The sequence below is a fragment of the Odontesthes bonariensis genome, chromosome 7, assembly GCF_027942865.1.
Source record: "Odontesthes bonariensis isolate fOdoBon6 chromosome 7, fOdoBon6.hap1, whole genome shotgun sequence".
Lineage (NCBI taxonomy): Eukaryota > Metazoa > Chordata > Actinopteri > Atheriniformes > Atherinopsidae > Odontesthes > Odontesthes bonariensis.
The window spans coordinates 11,160,737-11,179,126 of NC_134512.1; the positions used below are offsets into that span (position 1 = coordinate 11,160,737).

The following is an 18,390-nucleotide window of genomic DNA, read 5'->3' on the forward strand; positions in this document are numbered from 1 at the left end:
CTTTACATGAATATCTAGAGTAATTAACTAGGAACCCTGGGGCTGCAGAGGACATCCTGTCCCCATGTTCACTTTCTAATGAAACCCATGGATTGATCTGTGTAGATTGGCCATGTACTAATGGTTTCACTTTGATCCACAGTGGGTTTCTGTGACAGGGCTCTGACCCGTCTGATCTCTGTGATCCGGCTGATCAAATGAAAGCATGACAGAAAAGAGATAGCCACATGAACAAAGCACAAAGGTACATAATATTACCTCAGGCTGCAGATTCAACACGTAGAAAAAAACGTCTCGGTAACACTAGATAAACTGGCACAAAACTGGGTGATATTGGTTTTGAAACCAGGTGGCTATAAAACGTACAATTTGCAGAATTTTTTGAGAAAAGGTAAGGTCACATTTGTAGTCCAGTACTGGAAAACTACACAAAAATGGTGGTTTCCATTGTATAATGTGAGAGGAAATAAAAGCTGCCCTGGATTTCCTTTATAACAACTACATTTCCACAGATTTATCTTTAAGATGATGCAAACATTATCCTTACTCCATAAATGATTGACAGATCCTTTATGATTCCAAGATTTGCACATCTTTTTTCAGTCTTACCACCCTAAAAGTACGCTGCAACACAGATTAATTATAGTCCACCTGTATTTTGGGAAGGTAACTCTTCCTGCAGTTTAATTTATTATTCTTCAAATGTTTTGTTAGTTCTGCTGCATATTGCTGACATTATATATAACATTAAAACATCTGCCTGATATTGTGTAGCTTCCCTTCATGCCCCAAAAAAACAGCTCTGACCCATCAAGGTGTGGACACAGTAACTTTTGTGGTGTCTGGCTCTGAGTTTTGGCAGTACATCCTTTGGGTCTTGTGGGTAGTAGGGATGGAGGCCTCCTTGGATCAAATTATGTGGGTTTGGATACTAAATTGCTGGATGTCATGTTCCTTGACATCGCTGGATATCACCAGATATTTCCCAAATGAATTCTGCTCTGATTCACATCCCAACTGGATTCGATTTAAAATGCAATTCAGTTGGATTTAATACCAATTTTGCTCGGACATAAAAATGAAGCGCCAAATATTTCCAGTGTGTGAATAATAAGCACAAAGTGTCACACAACTGCATTAAAAGGCACAATATCCCTGGATGTCTACACTGATGGCATTGTTCTTATTAGAGCATCAGACTTTCATCATTGTAAGGAAGGAATGTATATGAATGCCAGGATGTCAATAACATTACCTGCCAGTAATTCTAATTTCACAGCTGATGTACATTTACCAATGAGAACCGTATTGGAACCAAATAATTGAAAAAATCCCACTTCACTACTTAATCCATCTTTGAGCTGCGGACAGAAACATGTCTGCACAACGGCATGAAATGAAGATGAAAGTGTACAGTGCTTTGTGCTTTGACCTGAGGTCATGAATGCAACAAACTAAAAATCAACACTGACACAGTAACTGATGGGACATGTTGCTGCTGAGGTGACCAACAAAGATCAGGATCATGAGGTCTGAACTGAATGGACAAGTGAAAGGATGCCACCTCAGTCGTTTGCAGACTCTGTGAGGTATTCATCATGCTTTCAGTCAGCCAACCACTTTTTCCACTTTCCTGATAGAGAGAAAGACTCAGAGGCAAACCTCTACCTGAATTAAACGAAAATCTGTTTCTTTGTGTGCCTGGGCAGTCAGGGCCTCATGATTCCCACCTTTATTATATGTAGCAGCATGAGACATGGGAGAGAGCAAGATGAGGTGAGAGATGATGTTTGGTTTTCTTCAATTCTACACCACACAAATAAGGAAGTTACACATATAAAGTGGATATAAATCTGTAGATACTGAGAAAAGCAAAAGCCCTGTTAACACCTCTCCTCTTTTATAAAACCCATTCCTCCTCAGTCTGGTTTGCCTTGGTACAAACAAGGAAATCAAGTTTAACTTACACTGCATATATTAATCTTATAATTCGACTGCTACACAATAGTGCTGACTTTGACCTAAACCCATTGTCAAAACCTTGAACAGTAGCAGAAACTTTTTCGCCACTGACCTCGCTGTTAATTTCTGCTCCTGCATCCAGCAGCATCTGTACCATGGCCTCGTCTCCACGGACACAAGCGTACATCAGCGGGGTCATCCCCTACACGAACACAGGGGCAAAGAGCAAAAGCAGCCTGAAGTTAAAGATGCAATTATTCACTTTATTTAGTTTCCACACAGCATTTCTAAATATTAAGTCATTATTCCTTCTTCTTTTGTTCTAAATCGTTAAGTTATCTGCACTATATGTATTGAACTTTTAGTCAGCTCCAAACTTGTATCCTTAACAGCTCTTCTCCAGCCATCTTGAGTTTGTTGATCAGTTTGTTTACAGCATACCATATAAATCAATATGTCATCTAGGTTATCTGGGATGACAGTCTGAAAGAAACATTCTGTACTAGACTTAGTGTTTGAAAGTTTCCTGCTAAGTTCAGCCACCAACTAAATTTGAATTTCTCATGGAAAGTCATGAATTACACTTGCAGTATTCCATTGATGATTTACCACACTAGAGGTTGGTAGTCATGATATAATGTAGGCTGGCTTGACAGGAGCACCGCAGGAAAAATAAGCCAAAGGAAGATTTAATATGTACAACTTCCCTCATGCTCAAAGGTAAAGGAGCCTTGGTTTATCAAGCAAAAAAAATATACCTCTCCTTAGGCCATGTATGTGCGTGTGCATGAGTAGAAATGTGCCAGCATATGCATTATTCACATGTTGACTATGCCTCTAACCTGCTCATTCATGCTGTTGATTCCATCCGGCCCAAGCAGGTTGACGGCCTGCTTTACCAGGTCTGTTCGTCCACAGCTGAGCATACGGAAGCCCAAGTCCTGCAGGAATTTTGCCTCAGTAGAGGCAGCATCCAGTTTCCGTGAGGCACAGAAGCAGTCATCCGTTCTGAAGGGCAAAGCACAAACAGTGATTCCCAGTGCAGGCTTGCTGTTATGACCATTTAAATGAGACATATTTTCCTTAAACATGTGACAAGCTTCATTTCTAACTCTAAGGAGATGATAAATGTATTAGAAATATGAATATCATTGTTTGTATAATTTATGTGTGTGTGTTTGTGGGTTCAGAAGAAGAGATTGGTTGAACACATGCTCTGCAGCTTAAAGGCAAGCACACTCCTCAGAGCCATACCGGAGCTGGCGAGGCTCACAGTCCACTCCAGGGAGCAGCAGCCTGGCAGCCTGCCGAACGTCGTCGCTGTCCACAGAGAAGCTGCGTCTGTGTTCTGTGTGGACCACGGCCACACGCACCCACTCCATCAAAGCTGGCAGCACCATAAAAGGCCTGTAGGGGGAGATAGAAGCACATGCTCAGGCCACAACAGACACACACTAAACTTCTGTCAGCCTGAGTACAAGGTGTGCCCAAGCACTGGCAAAGAAAATCCACCTAATACAGAATTTGTACATGTTATTTTGCAAAAATCACCTGGTGCAGAACAGGATGAAAACTGTCTAGAAAATCTAATCCAATCCCTGGAACCAAAGACGTTTTGGATATGAGAAAACCCATCCTCCCATTGACCATAAATTATTGTTAAGAGAAAACAAATGTTGTATAAAATGTTTTCTTAGGATGTTCTCAATCTAATCACCATTTACTCTGCTCTATTCTAGTGAACTAAATCCAGTCAGAGTGATATTTCTTAAAGATGTGCTTGTGCTGTTAATTTGGCATCACTGCATTCCACCGTTAAAATATATTATATAAATCTATGTAATGTGTAGTAAGAGTGTTTATATGGTTTAAAAATGCATTGGGATGTTACAGTAGTCATAGAAACAAGATATATCATATGTTTTGTAGTTCTTTTGCTTTATCGGTTTTGAATGAAGGTCTTGTGAGCAACATGAAGCACCCTGTAAATACAATGTATTGAGTCACTGCATGGTGACATTCTGTATATAAAGAGAGCTCACTGCCTGCATAAAGTAAACTAAAGGTGCAGTGATATTTTGCTAAATGTACTGAGTCACTCAGACAGAGGTGGGAGAAATCCATCATATCGTTGATCCTGACACAAGTACTTTCACTGAAAAGCCTGTGAGAGCATGGCAGACAATTAAAGCCAAGCCGTAGCTTAGCAGAGGAAACCACAGTATCGGCAGGATTACCAACCGATGCAATGCAGGAAAAAAAGTCAGTAGCCAAAGACCCCAAAAGGGCCCCAGATTTACTCCACATGTACAATTCCATCATCAACGATACTGGTAGCAATAAACTTTGTGTTATCGATATGTGTGATAGCTATTTCTTTAACAAATGCTGCTCTTTGGTATAAGCATCTTCAATGCAATAAAGGGAATAGGAATTTACTGTTTTAAAATGTTCTGCTCTTGTGTTTTTCTTCTGCACTTGTACTGTACCACTGTTTATAGCAGCCACACTGTTTAAAATCCATATGCATGGTGTCAAATTTTGACCTTTGTTTCAGCACTGACGTCTTTCTCCACTTAAGCAAAACAATGAGCTGTCATAAATACTGGTACATTATGCAAATGTACAAACTCCCTGCTTTATGGATGCAAAGAGCACTAAATATTCATAACACTTTGGGAAGTTATATGATTAGATAAATAATGGCTTGTGACTGCTGGTATAAGCAACATATGGAGGCTGGTGTGTACTATTGTTTTGTATTATATGAGAAATCTGCACATAAGAAAAAATTAATAATTTGAGAAACAGGCTTGAAAGACAGTTTGAGTTTTGAATGAAAGTGATTTTTAAAGAGTATTCCAATTCATACTGCACAAAAAACAGCATTCAGATCATTGCATCAATAAGAATAAATAAGCTGGCCATGTCCATATTTTGTATGAGTTGTCACACACTTATGAAACTTTGTCTGTCCCACTGATTTGTTGATCAATACACCACTTCAAAAGGATTTCTTAAAGCCTGGACTATCCTTCACACATTTTTAGCTCACATCAGTCGCTTACTGTAAATTAGCCACTCATCACTGCTTCTCTGAGCTGATGGGAAGTTCTTTTAATGACAGCTTGATATGCTAAGAAATGCAAAGCCTTTTCTTTCACCAACTTCAAAGGAGCCTGACCTACAGCCATGTGACGTTGGTTCCACAGACTTCAATAAAGCACACAACACTTCATCAAGAGGTGGGAAACGTAATCGCAACACGTTCCTTCACGAGCTCGATGGAAACTCTAGTTCACAAGCAGTTCAAGGTCTAGTTGTTTCCACATAATGCCTCTGTAATAGGTGCAAAAATTCCTGAAGAAAACTTTCTTTCCAGGCTTTCCCTCACCTGCCTCTTCCATTGTGCTTCAATATGACAAAAAAAAAAAACAGGCATAAATGAGATGTTTGTGACAGACACGTGACTTGAGCTAAAGCAACTGGACACCTGGGACATGCATTAGCTGCTAAATTACACCTCTGAAGCTGATAAAGTGCGGAGACCCGGAAGAGGACTGTTCTGGCTCAACTGTCAGCCCTGTTTTCCACCTCTACAAGCTGATGGGGTTTTCCATCAAAGTGTAGGAAATACTGAACATACAATGTGTAAGAAATAACAAGGAACAGCTCGTAAAATCAGCTGAGAATTTGTTTCTTGGGTAGAAACAGCAAAGAAATCTAAGGACTCCTCTATGCTCCCCTCACTTGTGGGATAAAGTGTGAATGAGCGAGATGGAAACTTTGCCTAACCCTTATGTCATTCACACATAAATCATTGAGCAGTTCTATAGCTGCCGATATTGCTGTGCCTCCAACAGCTGCTTCCTTCAACTGGGTTGTCCAACAGGCTTTCTTTTCTAACTCCCTAACATAAAGCCAAGGTTTCACTCCAGATGAAAACACCTGGTGTGCCATTTCAGGGCTTCTGCAGAGGTGTACAGTTGCAGCAGAATGATCTCTGCAGCTCTGTACAGATGGAACACAACCATTGGACTGTCTATAAGCTAAGGTGAAAGGGAGGACAGAAGCAGGAGAGCAAATTGTGCAGAACTGCAGGGAGTTCCCACATAGTGTTTCTTTACTGTTGTCCCAGACAACATTAAAAAAGCTATATTTTTATCTACCCACAGCACTTAATGAGGTGAAAGGGTCTGATGGACTGATCAATACCACACACTCCAATTTAATTCCCTTGTCCTGCAATGATACAATTAAGAATTCTCATTGTATGAAAGAGCAAAACATTTTGACAGTTCAATTATGAGGTAAAGATACAATAGTTTTATCTCCACCAAAAACAATAAAAAAAACCAGCTTATATTGCTTTTCAGTACTTTGTGCTATATTTACTATTCATGTCATGTTCTTTCATCATTTTCTCTTTTTCTAGCTTGACTAGTTATTTTGCAAAAAAACGTTGTTTCTCTCAATGACATGCTGAAAATTCTGTACCTCCTGATGGAAGATGATCAAAGACACTGTTTTCAAGTGTTTCAAGGTTTTTTAACAGTGTACAAACCAGGAATAGAGTGATTAATAAGGCAGATTATTTGCAATTTCGGATAATTGGCATCGGCTTGTTATTTCAAGGAACCTGCCCATAGATTATTTCAAGAGGCTAGTCAACAAGAAATTTGCACAATCCGCACTGCCAGCAGCCTCGTCGGTCTGGTTGCTGTGGAACAATGGTTTTGATTACTTTCGGAAGATTCATGCAGAGTACATCTACAATGCAGATGCAACAGTGTCGAATGTTGTATTTCATCAGATGCAAAAAAAGAGAAAAAACAATGACATATTTTATCTGCAGCATTTAAGGAACATTACAATTTATTTTTCTTTCTATTTTTGTCCTTCAGATCAGTCCTACATTAATTCTTCTTTCATCTACCTTTTGCTACATATAACCTTTGAGGGAAATATCTGTTCAGAAGTTGCTGAGTTTTCTTTTTTTTCTGCTGTTTGGTGCTGAGCAGCTACCTACAGTGTTTTATTTTATTTTTTTATTACTATTTCCTTCATTCCCCTAAAATAGATAGGGGAACTTACCAATAACAGCTGTTAAACGTTCCAGCAAAGGGAGTCCAACAAACGAACAGAATATTTGCTGGGGACTATTTTCATTTCAATTGAATACATTCTTTTGTAGTGTTATGCCTGTGCTGGTTTTCTTTCCTTTTTACTGATGGAAGTGGGCCCACACAGCAGGTCTGAGAGCAACCTACCAGCTGTCTTACAGTCAGGTAAATTCAACCAGGCTCATCTCTTTTGCGTGCTGTTGCTGTCATTTCTAGAGCTTCTGTGTGAGACGTTATATTTGACAAACATGTTTTCCTTAAATTAGAACGTTATTCATGCCTTCTCTTGTAACAACCTTAAAGGGACACTATGTAATAAATTAAGTAATTTATTAGCTCAAATCAACATATTCATTCATAAGTTAGTCCTCATTGGTGTAAAATGATCTCTGTCAAAAATCTCACTTATCCTCCTGAGTGAAGAATAACTTGTCTGTATCTACATAGAGCAGGTAAGCTCTATGGAGGCTGCCATGTCCTTCCGGTCTATGAAAAACGACGAAGTGCCGAGAGGGACATAAAGCACTTCAAATCGCGATTTTCCCTGCCAGACCTCATTGTGACGTCATTTCCGCCAAATTGCTTATTACAGCCGCTAATGCTAAATAGATTTTATTCCTTGGCACATGTGTCTTTGTGTTCATTAGCTTTCTTTTTGTAAGTGCATCATGAAGGTCATCTTCTTTTTATTATTATTCCTATGCTCCCCCTGGCTATCTTCTTTTTGGCGTTATGCTCACATTTGTAAACTGTTATTTTGTTGATTTACTAATAAAGTTAAAAAAATAAAAATAAAAAATGCTAAATAGATTTTTATCTCGTAAATGATCCCACTAATAATGCATTGATTGTTACCAAACTTCTGCTGTAGTATAGCCTGACTACGTCATACTCACGATTCTAGTCAGAATGTGAGTCTGATACCGCTCAATAGAGATTTGAGTATGGGGCGTGTTTCAACCGAACCAGGAGAAAAAATGCCTCTTCGCTCAATTGGATAGACCTACAACCAATCAGAGCAACGTAGTATGTGACATAGATTAAGCGACACACACTTGTTGTAGGAACGACGGCAAAAACATCTTTTCTATCGATAAAAGCCTTTATCGCGTTCCTCTGTTCGTCTTTCAAAATGAATGCAATGTGGAGATCCTGTAGAACAGACTCGATGGCAGAATCTACACGCCCTAGCTCTCCAGCGGCAGCCGTGTTCAGCTCTTTAGTGACGTAGTCGATAATGTCCCTGTTGATCATCTGTCCATCATCGTATAAAGCCCGCCCTGGCAATCTGATTGGTCCGACCAATTCTTGGTCGGGCATAATGATTTCCCAACTGAGCAGAGCCAGACCGAACTTCCCGACCAAAACTTTTATGGGCGGGGCTAAGTTCGGCTGGCACCCAGGCTAGCTGTAGTACACATAGGCTCTTAACTCACAAAACGAGGCATTAGAAAGTTTGTAAGTTTACCGGGAGATTATTTACCGCCGCTAAGGCTCCTATTGCTAACGCTGCTAATGCTAACGCTGCGTCGACGTCACTTCCGGTAACTCCCGGAATATGACTAATTGCATTGCTTGCACACCAAAGGAGATGTTATGTTATCTGACATGTTCTGTCATCTGTATTTATAGTGTTGTTGTATGTGTGTTATGTAATCCTTTGTACTGTGTGTCTTGATTTCTTTTTGTTTGTATGGACCTTGAGTCTGAAGCTATAGCTTCTTGAATCTTGACACATTCCGCTTGCCGTAGTTCAAGAAGTTGCAGCGCACATTTGAAAACGTGAGGCGCTAGAGAGCAAATTCATTCGACTTTGCAAAATAAAATTGCACCACTAGATGGGGGAAGAAATTACATAATGTCCCTTTAAAGCAGGGCTCAGTAATACGGGGTTTGTGTACCATGCAATACACACCCCAAAGCTGTAGGGGGAGCTCCGTAGAAAATAGGCGACAGTCTAGCAAGACTGTCGTAAACCCACCAGAGGCAATTTACGGTTTATTATTCAAGACACTGGCAGAGAGTTGGAGAAGACGACGGAGGTTCGCGATGTCTTCAAAGGTATGTAGTAAAAGTAATTATCAAAGCAGTATAAAAGCAAAGAATGAATTGTAAACCATATGTGCATGTTTGTCTTGTACTACCTGGCTTGGCTCAGAGCCCTTTACGTCCTGCCGTGAAGCAGTAGTTCTCGGCTCTCGTGTGTCACAAGACTTCCAGAGCTAAACAAAGCACACGGCGCCACAGGTAGACATGCTTAACTCGAATCTTTTGGGCAATCCGGGCTGATTGGATCATTTCGAGGACGGGATTCGAGTTATACGGATCACTTGAATCACTTGAGTCACTTATTAAAAAAAAAACAAAACAAAAAAAAAACCTTTCTGCCGTTTAGTGGCTATGCGCCTCGCCTTTTTTTTTGTCCCATTTATCAATTCATTTTGATAAATCAAAGAGCAGCCTACGGCTACAAGTTCATTCATTTATTTTTGTCAAGTAATAATTCAATGCCATTTTATCTGAAAGCCAGACACAACAGCCAGTGTGTGCATTTACACAGCGACAAATGTGGTAGCATTAGGTGAGGCAATGCTGAGTTTAGACCTACAAGGAAAGAACATGGAATGATCTTGCCCTCCCTATATCACTAATTATTTTTCAACGACTGTACAAGATGCATGAAGCCACGCTAACCGAGCCTGTAGCGAGGTACAGAGGCTTCAGCAGTCAGATGGGTTGACGACAATCCTTGCTGCCGACTGGGCGCTCGAGACAGAATCGAAACTTAAAAAGCTCCGAGTTGGCATGGATTCGCTACTTGCCCGTCTGACCGCTGAATCGCTGGCTCTGGGTGACTCAGCGGTCAGACGGGCAAGTAGCGAATCCATGTCAACTCGGAGCTTTTTAAGTTTCGATTCGCTGTCGGGCCGTGAGTCACCCAGACCACTCGCTGCTGCTGCCGAGTTGGTCAAATGAAACGAAACCAGGTAGTACGAGTCAGCGGGGATTCGTCCCTCACTGTAAGTAACGGACGGATCGCAAGTCAGGACGGATCAGTAGGGCGCATGGCTCACAACCGGCTCGTGACAAACGGGGCGGGAGTTAGGTTTCGTTTCACTCAGTGTGTGACTGTGTGTTCGTGACTGAACACCATGCTAGAGAATGACTGTAGCCTAGTAGGCAACTAAAGAGGGATATATATTCCGGTTTCATCATTTCTCTCACGACTAAGGTGCAAGAGCGCTGTAACTGCCATTTGTTGACATAATGAAATGCCGTCTGGCTCGACTTGGGCGGATCATTTTTATTTTTTTTTTAAGGCAGATCAAATGCATGCCACCATCCGGTCTGCCCGGGTGACGTATTTATCCGGGTTGAAAACCGGATAACCCGGATTTTGTTACAGCTCTAGCCACAGGCAAAGTTGCAAGCGCTGTTTCGGGCTAGGGCCACCAGATGGAGATGGAAATGTCACCGTTTTCATCGGAACGGGTCAGCCAAGCAAACTGATGATTGCCAAGCAATTTTATGACCATGAAAAAGTTGCATAGCATGTCTTTAATGTAAATTGGTGTATGTATGCTGATTTGAGCCACAGTCTATAAATACCCACGATAGTGCAGAGTCATCAGACGTAGGATTTGGTCAATTAAACACTTTCCTATTATAAAAAAAGCCAGGTGTAAGCAGGTGTTAGCTGATAAAAAAAAAAAAAAAAAAAAAAAACAATAGAAAAGGGTATTCCAAAGGGTTTGGGGGTTGCTAAAATGATCAACAGCTGCTTTGAAGAGCTCATGGCTGCAAAATGATCAAAAGAGTCTGAATTTTATAATGCTTTTACATCACTTGACCTTTCTATATGATGAGTGTGAACAAGCTAAAGCCTTGACAAGTTATCTATAGCATCAGAAATATTTGACAAAAAAGGGGTTTGCAGGCCATTGTATTCAGGATGGATTGGCCAAACAGGTGGGCCTGAGAAAAATGTTAGAAAAAATTAGAACGGTGGACTCAAACTTTTGCATGCCCCATTCTTAGTTTGGTCTTGCTGCTGTTTGGTCCAGTGTTAAGGAGTCTGGACCTCCTCTTGAAATTACTTATTTGCGTGTTTGCATCTCACCTTTCTGTTTGTAAGGTAACCTTGGACGGCTCAACATTGGGGTTCTCCCACTCCATATGAGGACAGTGCATAAAGTAACACAGTGTGTAGATCGCTTCAGGTGACCAGTGAATCACGCTGTTCTTTTGGTGGATCGGTGTCCCGTTGCTGTGATTCTTCATATACAGTGGCTGAAAGTGGTGCATGGCTCGGGACACTAGGTCACCTACACAAACACACATAAACATATAGCATAAGAATAGGATATTGGCCATTGAGAAAGGCACATTCAGTAGACAAGGAAAAAAATGCTATTTTGAGTACATGGCCTTTAAAAAGTCAGTGGGGAATCATCCTCATTCTTTCCAGCCTCCTTGGAGCTCACTCTGTCAGGGGAAAATTTAGTTTCCACGAGCCACAATCAGGAAAAAGACAAGGTTCAACCCCATCTTTTCTGTTCAGCTGAAAGGGCAGAAGGATGAACAGGACTGCACTGGGTGAAAATTGAATATTTATGGATAAAAATGAGCTACTCCAAGCTACTCCGAGCCATATCCTCTCAGTACAACTATATGATTTAAAAAAAAATCATAAAAAACAAAATTTCAATATTCTCCAACTTGTTTTTTTTTTTATTTTTTTTATTTATTACTTTTTAAGTAAACAGCTCTGAGAGAAACACACAGGTTTGGCTACATTTGGGACAAAGCAGATATAATTTTTTGTGCGGAATTTTCAGTTCATTTGAAAAAGAGGCACAAGTTGGATTTTTTTTTCAGAAACAGTCCAATCTTTTCATAAAAAAACCCCAAAAACTTGATTTAAAAAACAAGCTTGTATTATTACAGTGTGGGCTCAAATCCCATTCCACCGAATGCTGTCAGCTTTCTGTCGCTTCCTGTCAAGACCAACAGCACTCTGAGTAAAATGCAATAAAATTCTGAAGATCTAAAAACATCCTCTGTGACATATTGTTCTGGTCATTTTTGATACAAGGCACAAAAGTAATAGAGCATGACGCCAGTTGGTTCCCCATTCTCAATGGACTTTACTGTATGTGTGGCTATACAATACAGAGAGGGGACAAACAAGTCATTCCCATGGACATAAGGGTTTGTTTAGCATCAAAATTGCACCATTTAGCTTGTGCCAAAATTCCATTTAGCCTCAACAATGCGAAAGGAGAGTGTGAAAAAGATGCTGGCATGAGGGAAGAGCATTCATGCAATAAAACAGTCAATGTCTCTGCCGTCCTTTGGGAGAAGTGGGGCTAGACATCATCATTATGACAAGAAAATGTGTATAATGTAACTTACGTTTCGTTACTGTCAGTTACTCTCGTTTCATCTCTCTCTTAATTTTATAGATAAGCTTGTTACAAAGCTGTCTGAGGCTTTTATAAGAGGTGGCACCTTTGAGGTCAGTAACTGGCAATAAGGCACCCACACAACAAACAGTGCTTATTACTGTAGAGAGAATTAATTAAGTTGCAATTTTAATAATACGAGGGAAAGTATACTCTTTGGAAATGTATAAATTAACTGTAAATGTGATTGATCAATTATATTCAAGCTTTTGCAGGTAAATAAATAAACAGTAACCATCTTTTCTTTGGGTTGTGATGAATGGGTTGTTGCTGCAATGTGCAGCTGCTGCCTTCATCACAGTTTCTGTGTTTCAATTATTTGCTGCCATGCAGCTGTGATTACGTTTAATGGCTGCCTGTGGCAATCCTGACTCAACAAGATACAAATATATTCTTCGTGCTGTCAGTTTTGTAAATTTAATAACAAGAGCTTCTAGCCACCAACTGATGCACCTTTCAAAGAACATGGAGGGCAGAAACTGTCGCTTCATACAGTCTTTCTTCAGGTCTTCTTCGGTAATAATCTGTGATAGGGACAAGTCCACTGCACTAACCTGAGTCTGTCTCAACCAACTTGTTTCAGAATCAATACTGGATAGTTTATATTTAAAAAAAAACCTGCATCAACATTAATATTGTGAGGCAAATCTCTCTGTCAGAGGTCTCTGGGGTCTTTCCTAAACCATTTTCACACATGCACTGCAGTACAGACATTTTCTACACATGTTCAGGAACGTCTGCAACACTCCCCCCTGACTGCACACAGAGATTACTCAGCCAGCTGCCTAGAAATGACTCAGGCTATCTTTATCAACAAAACACAATCTTAAACTACAGCATCACGTAGATGTTAAAGGACGGCATGATTTTATTCTATAATAAGATGTTGCTTTTATCTCTGGCAACCTCAATTGGCTCCATTAACCATCTAGGTCTAACGACACAATTCTACCTTTGCGCTTTTCAGTCAAAATTACCCTCTCAGTGTAAAGTACTGTGATTAACACTTTGAACCAGGGGACACAAAAAACGATCAAATTGTTAAACGGCCAATCAAATTCTGCTGTCCACCTTGACATGAGGTCAAACATAATCACCTTCAGAGTAGACATAAAAGAAATAAGATCAAAATAAATAAATAAATATAAAAAGCTTTTTACTGCCGCTACAACAAAATGGCCTCTAAAAGGCATTATTGAGAGAACTGATGGCCATTAAAATCATCTCCTGTTGACACCAGACATAACAAGAAAAGCAACAGATGACACAAAAGGAAGGAGAAAATTCAGTTTGGGAAACAGCAAACAGATTCAAAGACTTCAAGTTAAGGTTGTGTGAAAATAAAGTGCATGGAAAAGTGCGCACAAGGGACAGTAAAGGTAAATATGAATTATTTATATGGGCATAATTATTTTAGTGGTTTATATAACTGCAGGTGTTATTGGCAGACAAGTTAGAAAGCAGTAACTAGTTTGACAAAAATATAATTTTTCGTGTAATTAAAGCTACGAGACCAGTGGGAATGAAACCAGAAGTCATCTAAGATCCAAGCTCATTCAGAGGTCACCTGAATATCTCCATCTTCTCCAATTTTATGTATTGTTTTAACCTGGAAATCATCAAGTATGTAACCACAGGGCCTTACAGCCTGACCATGCTGCAAGTATTTGCAAAAATGTCACCCAAGTTAATATTTCTCAGCTGCACATGTTTTCATCTACACATATTTATGTCCTCCATCTAATGCTACTTCAAAGAATAGATTTGTCAACGTTTAGTGACATACTAAATTACTACAATGTGCCAGACGTATCTATGGCAGGACGGCCTGACTGAGTGATGATGACACACCAGCTGTCCTGATCATAGCACAAATTGCTGGACTGTCATTTCAAATATGCTAATTTGGTATTTTAGAAGAAAAGAAAATGAGAAAATACCGGGAGCTGAATCTGTGACGAACCTCTAAAATTGAGTCTAAATGCCACTGGTTCTTGATAGGATGCAAATTCTTGTGTTCGTGTTTGATTCCAAGATAATTGTTTCAGAGAATCAAACTTAAACGTCTCTCTTCCATTATTCAGTGAAATTTTTGCTTCTTGTACTGCTTTTCTCAATTATTCATTTTGTTTCGATTTGGGAAGAGTGACTGTTTGCAAATCCTGTTGTTCCTCTCTAAAGCTGATAGCATTACCACTGGGCTAAGTGGTGCTATTATCCATCAGAAGCTCTGTTGTCTTAAAGTGTGTTTGCCGTGTCAACACAACAAGATGGATCCTTGATTGATCTCATTAATATAACAAAAAAAAAGAGGACTCACAGCTACTGCTGCCCCTCAGTCCTAAAAAACAAAACATACAGCTTGGAATTGGTTTCCTGTTTATTGTGATGATAAATGTTTACACAAGAGACACAAATATTTCCCCGGCGTTACACTGAGAGTGACCCAACAACCCTTTAGCCATCATTTTGATGACTCTTTTCATGCGCATGAGACAGTCTGTTCTTTCTGTGCTCACAAGTCTGACTTGCAGAGCTGCACGCCAACACTCACGAAACTGTTCAACACTGTGAAAGAGCGTCCCGATTCTGTGATTATGTCTGATTATATCAAATGGGAACATTGTGCATTCAGTTGTGCACAACACAGCGTGCCACCGAGGATCTGTTGAGGCATTTTCAATGTTTGTAAGAAAGTTTCCCCCAAAAAAACAGAAAACAAAAAGGAAACTTTCAGAAAGACCCTGGGTTGAACTCTGGGTGACTATTAAAACATTTTCTATTTTCTGAAGCATGAGACTTTAAAACATAATCAGGACTTAATTTATTAAATGATGCAAAAAAAAACTAAACAACAAACTAACAAAAAACGCATCACAATAATACAAATGTGACTCCTGAAGGCTATGTAAATTTGTTCATACCATATAAACAAGTATAGAAAACATTGCTATGCCCATTATTCTTTAAACAATGAGTACATTGTGAGCAGATGGATATTCTATTAATTTTTGGCAGACTTGTCAAATTTATAAGCCAAACTCATTCATTTTAATTTATGACTGTGGTTCATTACAATGGCTTTCACTGACAATGCAACTCTACTGATTCACATTTAAATAGGCTGGGATTACAACGCAGTGCCTTACGGATAAAGAATATTTGTGTGTTATTATAAATTACATCATGATATCAGACAATAATGGCATCCAACTCATTTCGTAAAGAGTGCTTCCAGTTAACTAAAGATGCAATCCATGTTGATGCTGGAGAAAAAGACAAGGATTGATAAAAGTATTGAACCAATCTTAAATTTGGTTCTGATTCATCAGTCAAGGACACGGTATTTGAAAGATTGAGTTAAATTTCTTAAACATGAAGTGTAAAAATTGCTCACTGATGGTTGCAGGAGAGAGATGAAGAAGACTGTGCAGGCTGGGCAGAAAAGAAGGGGATTTTTATCATAAGCACACCAGCAAGAGTGAAAGGGGAAGTTTACAAGATAGAGGCGAGAACGGATATGTTAAAAGGGTTGGAGATGGACCCACTGACAGAAAGACAGGAAGCAGAGTTGGAGACAGCTGTTAAAGATTTTCTTTGGATGGATGGAGAATAATTATCAGTGTTACAGCTCAGGTTGAACAGCTTTGGGACAAAGACTGAGAGGCAAGAATGAGTTGGCTTGGACTTGTGTGGAGGAAAGTACAGAGTGTACAGCACATGGTGAAGAAGGATGATGGCGTGGGCAGGGAAGAGGAAAAGAGGAAGGCCAAAGTGGAGATTTATGGATCTGGATACGCAGGAAGTTGCTGTGGAACAGGAAGATGTAGAGGACAGGAGGAGATGGAAATTGATGATCTGCTTTGGTGACCTCTAATGGAAGCACCAAAAAGTCCAGTTGCCAGAAAGCTTTTAACATCATGATTAAAACCTGCTGGTCAGAGTGGTTAATCAAGTTTCCTGAATTTATTTAGGTTTCCTTAGCATCTTAGATAACCATCGTTATTTGGATCTCAGGTTGTGCAGTAGTCCACAGAGACAAAGATAGGTCTGCCTAAAACATCATAAAAGACCAATATTTCATTCTTTTTCAAATAAAATTCACACATAAAAGACTTACTGAGTTCAGAGATGCTCCCCACCCTCGTGGCCAGTAAGCACTGCTCTACGGAGCGCAGCTCGGACTGGCTGTAAGCATTTCCCTCTCCACTTTTCCCTGCTCGTAGCTGCTGCTGGTCCCTGTGAAGAGTCAGACCCTCAGGCAGGCTGAGCACACCTAAGTCAAAGGGAATAATGTGAATGTTACAACAGTGTTGAGGTAGAGCATGCAGTCTGTGAGAATTTAAATACTATATCCACTTCTATGTTTGGTATGAAATAATGGATATCTAACTGTTTTTTGTTCAACTTTAGTTCTGTTGTGAAATGAATTAAACAGGTAGATTGTTCCTTAAATGTCCAAAAGCGACTAGGAGAATATAACTCACATTATATCAGCCCATATATTTGTGATAATGACATCAAACAACAAGAAGGTTTAGTGAGCGTGTGCAATTGCTTGTTTGAAGAGTCATCATCTGGCTGTGAGAACTATGAAGGTAACACAATGCAGTCATTATCCCACCTTTTTTCACCTTTCAGAAGAGATTATAATGCACGGTAGTTCAAATGCAGGTCCACCATTAACATATCTCCCTCCCAAGGCACATTCTCCATTTCATTCTGCTCACTGTTTTTTTTTTTTTTCCAATGCAGCATCTTGCTGCGCCCTTCTTAGTGTGTGCAGGGTGTCAACTTATGAAATGGCTAAAAGCGGCACGTTTCTACTTAGCCTCCTAATCACGGAAAGAAAAGCAGCTTTGGTTTTAATGTCTCCACTTTCATAATAAGCTGTTAAATTAAAGCACATGCTGCCTGTGGAAAACATAACATTCTTTATTCAGCTTGTGGGATCATGCAGCTGCTTGTTAAACTCTATTTCTAAAAGACATAGGACTCTGTTAGATGTAAATAACAGCAGAAAGCAATGATATGTCTACCATTTAAATAAATAACAGAAAACTGAACATATTGTAGTACAGATGTACAGATCAAATGTTGAGACTGAGAAATTTTAGTGTGCTTTTGAAAAATATGTGTATTTTCAATTTGATACTGGGTTAGGGTTAGGGTTAGGGTTAGGGTTAGGGTTAGAGTCGCATTTCAAAAAAGGGACAGAGGCAACAAAAACAACACTACCAAAATCTCACAATTAATTGGGGTCACTGGCGACAGTAAATGCGAGGAAGGTCTTGATGAAACTGTTCAGCCAAACAGCTCGACAACTAAAGAATAATATCTCCAAAGTAAACTGGCAGTTTGGCCATCAACCTAACATAATAACATCAAAAGATGCATAGAGTGGAGAGAAAGCTGAACACAAGAGAAAAGACTGAAAATGAATAATGACTGGCTATGATCTTCACACCCTTTGGAGGCACTGAATTAAAAAATAATGTGATTGTGTCCTGCGGTCTGACAAATCAAAACTTTGAATTCTTTTTTTTACTTTAAACATCAAAGAGGGGATCGACTGTCAGACTCGTTTTCAGAACAGATGATTGGTGATGAGGGGGTGCACTGCTGTAAATGACATGAAAGCTACATTAACACTTTAATGACTGCACTGAGAAATTTGATTTAATATCAGTGTTAATCAATGTTTTTTGCATGGTTGTGATGTCACTTAACAGTAAAAAGTCATTTTCACAACTGGCTATCAGCTAGGAACAAAAAAAAGTAACTAGCCCTATACTAATCCTAGCCCTAGCATAACACAGAACTATTGTTTATTTGTCCAC

The 18,390-nt window shown here is 39.7% G+C and overlaps 1 protein-coding gene across 2 annotated transcripts in view; it reads right to left on the reverse strand.

Moving 5' to 3' along the window:
- The window catches only part of btbd11b (BTB (POZ) domain containing 11b), an 87,964-nt gene that overhangs the window by 10,028 nt on the left and 59,546 nt on the right, over nt 1-18,390 (reverse strand). For both annotated transcript variants that reach the window (XM_075469457.1, XM_075469454.1), the window contains exons 2-6: nt 16,671-16,826; nt 11,206-11,410; nt 3,217-3,369; nt 2,805-2,970; nt 2,075-2,164 (exon numbers count right to left, since the gene is read on the reverse strand). In XM_075469457.1, the coding sequence (XP_075325572.1) occupies nt 2,075-2,164; nt 2,805-2,970; nt 3,217-3,369; nt 11,206-11,410; nt 16,671-16,826 (770 nt within the window). The remainder of the gene's footprint in view (nt 1-2,074; nt 2,165-2,804; nt 2,971-3,216; nt 3,370-11,205; nt 11,411-16,670; nt 16,827-18,390) is intronic.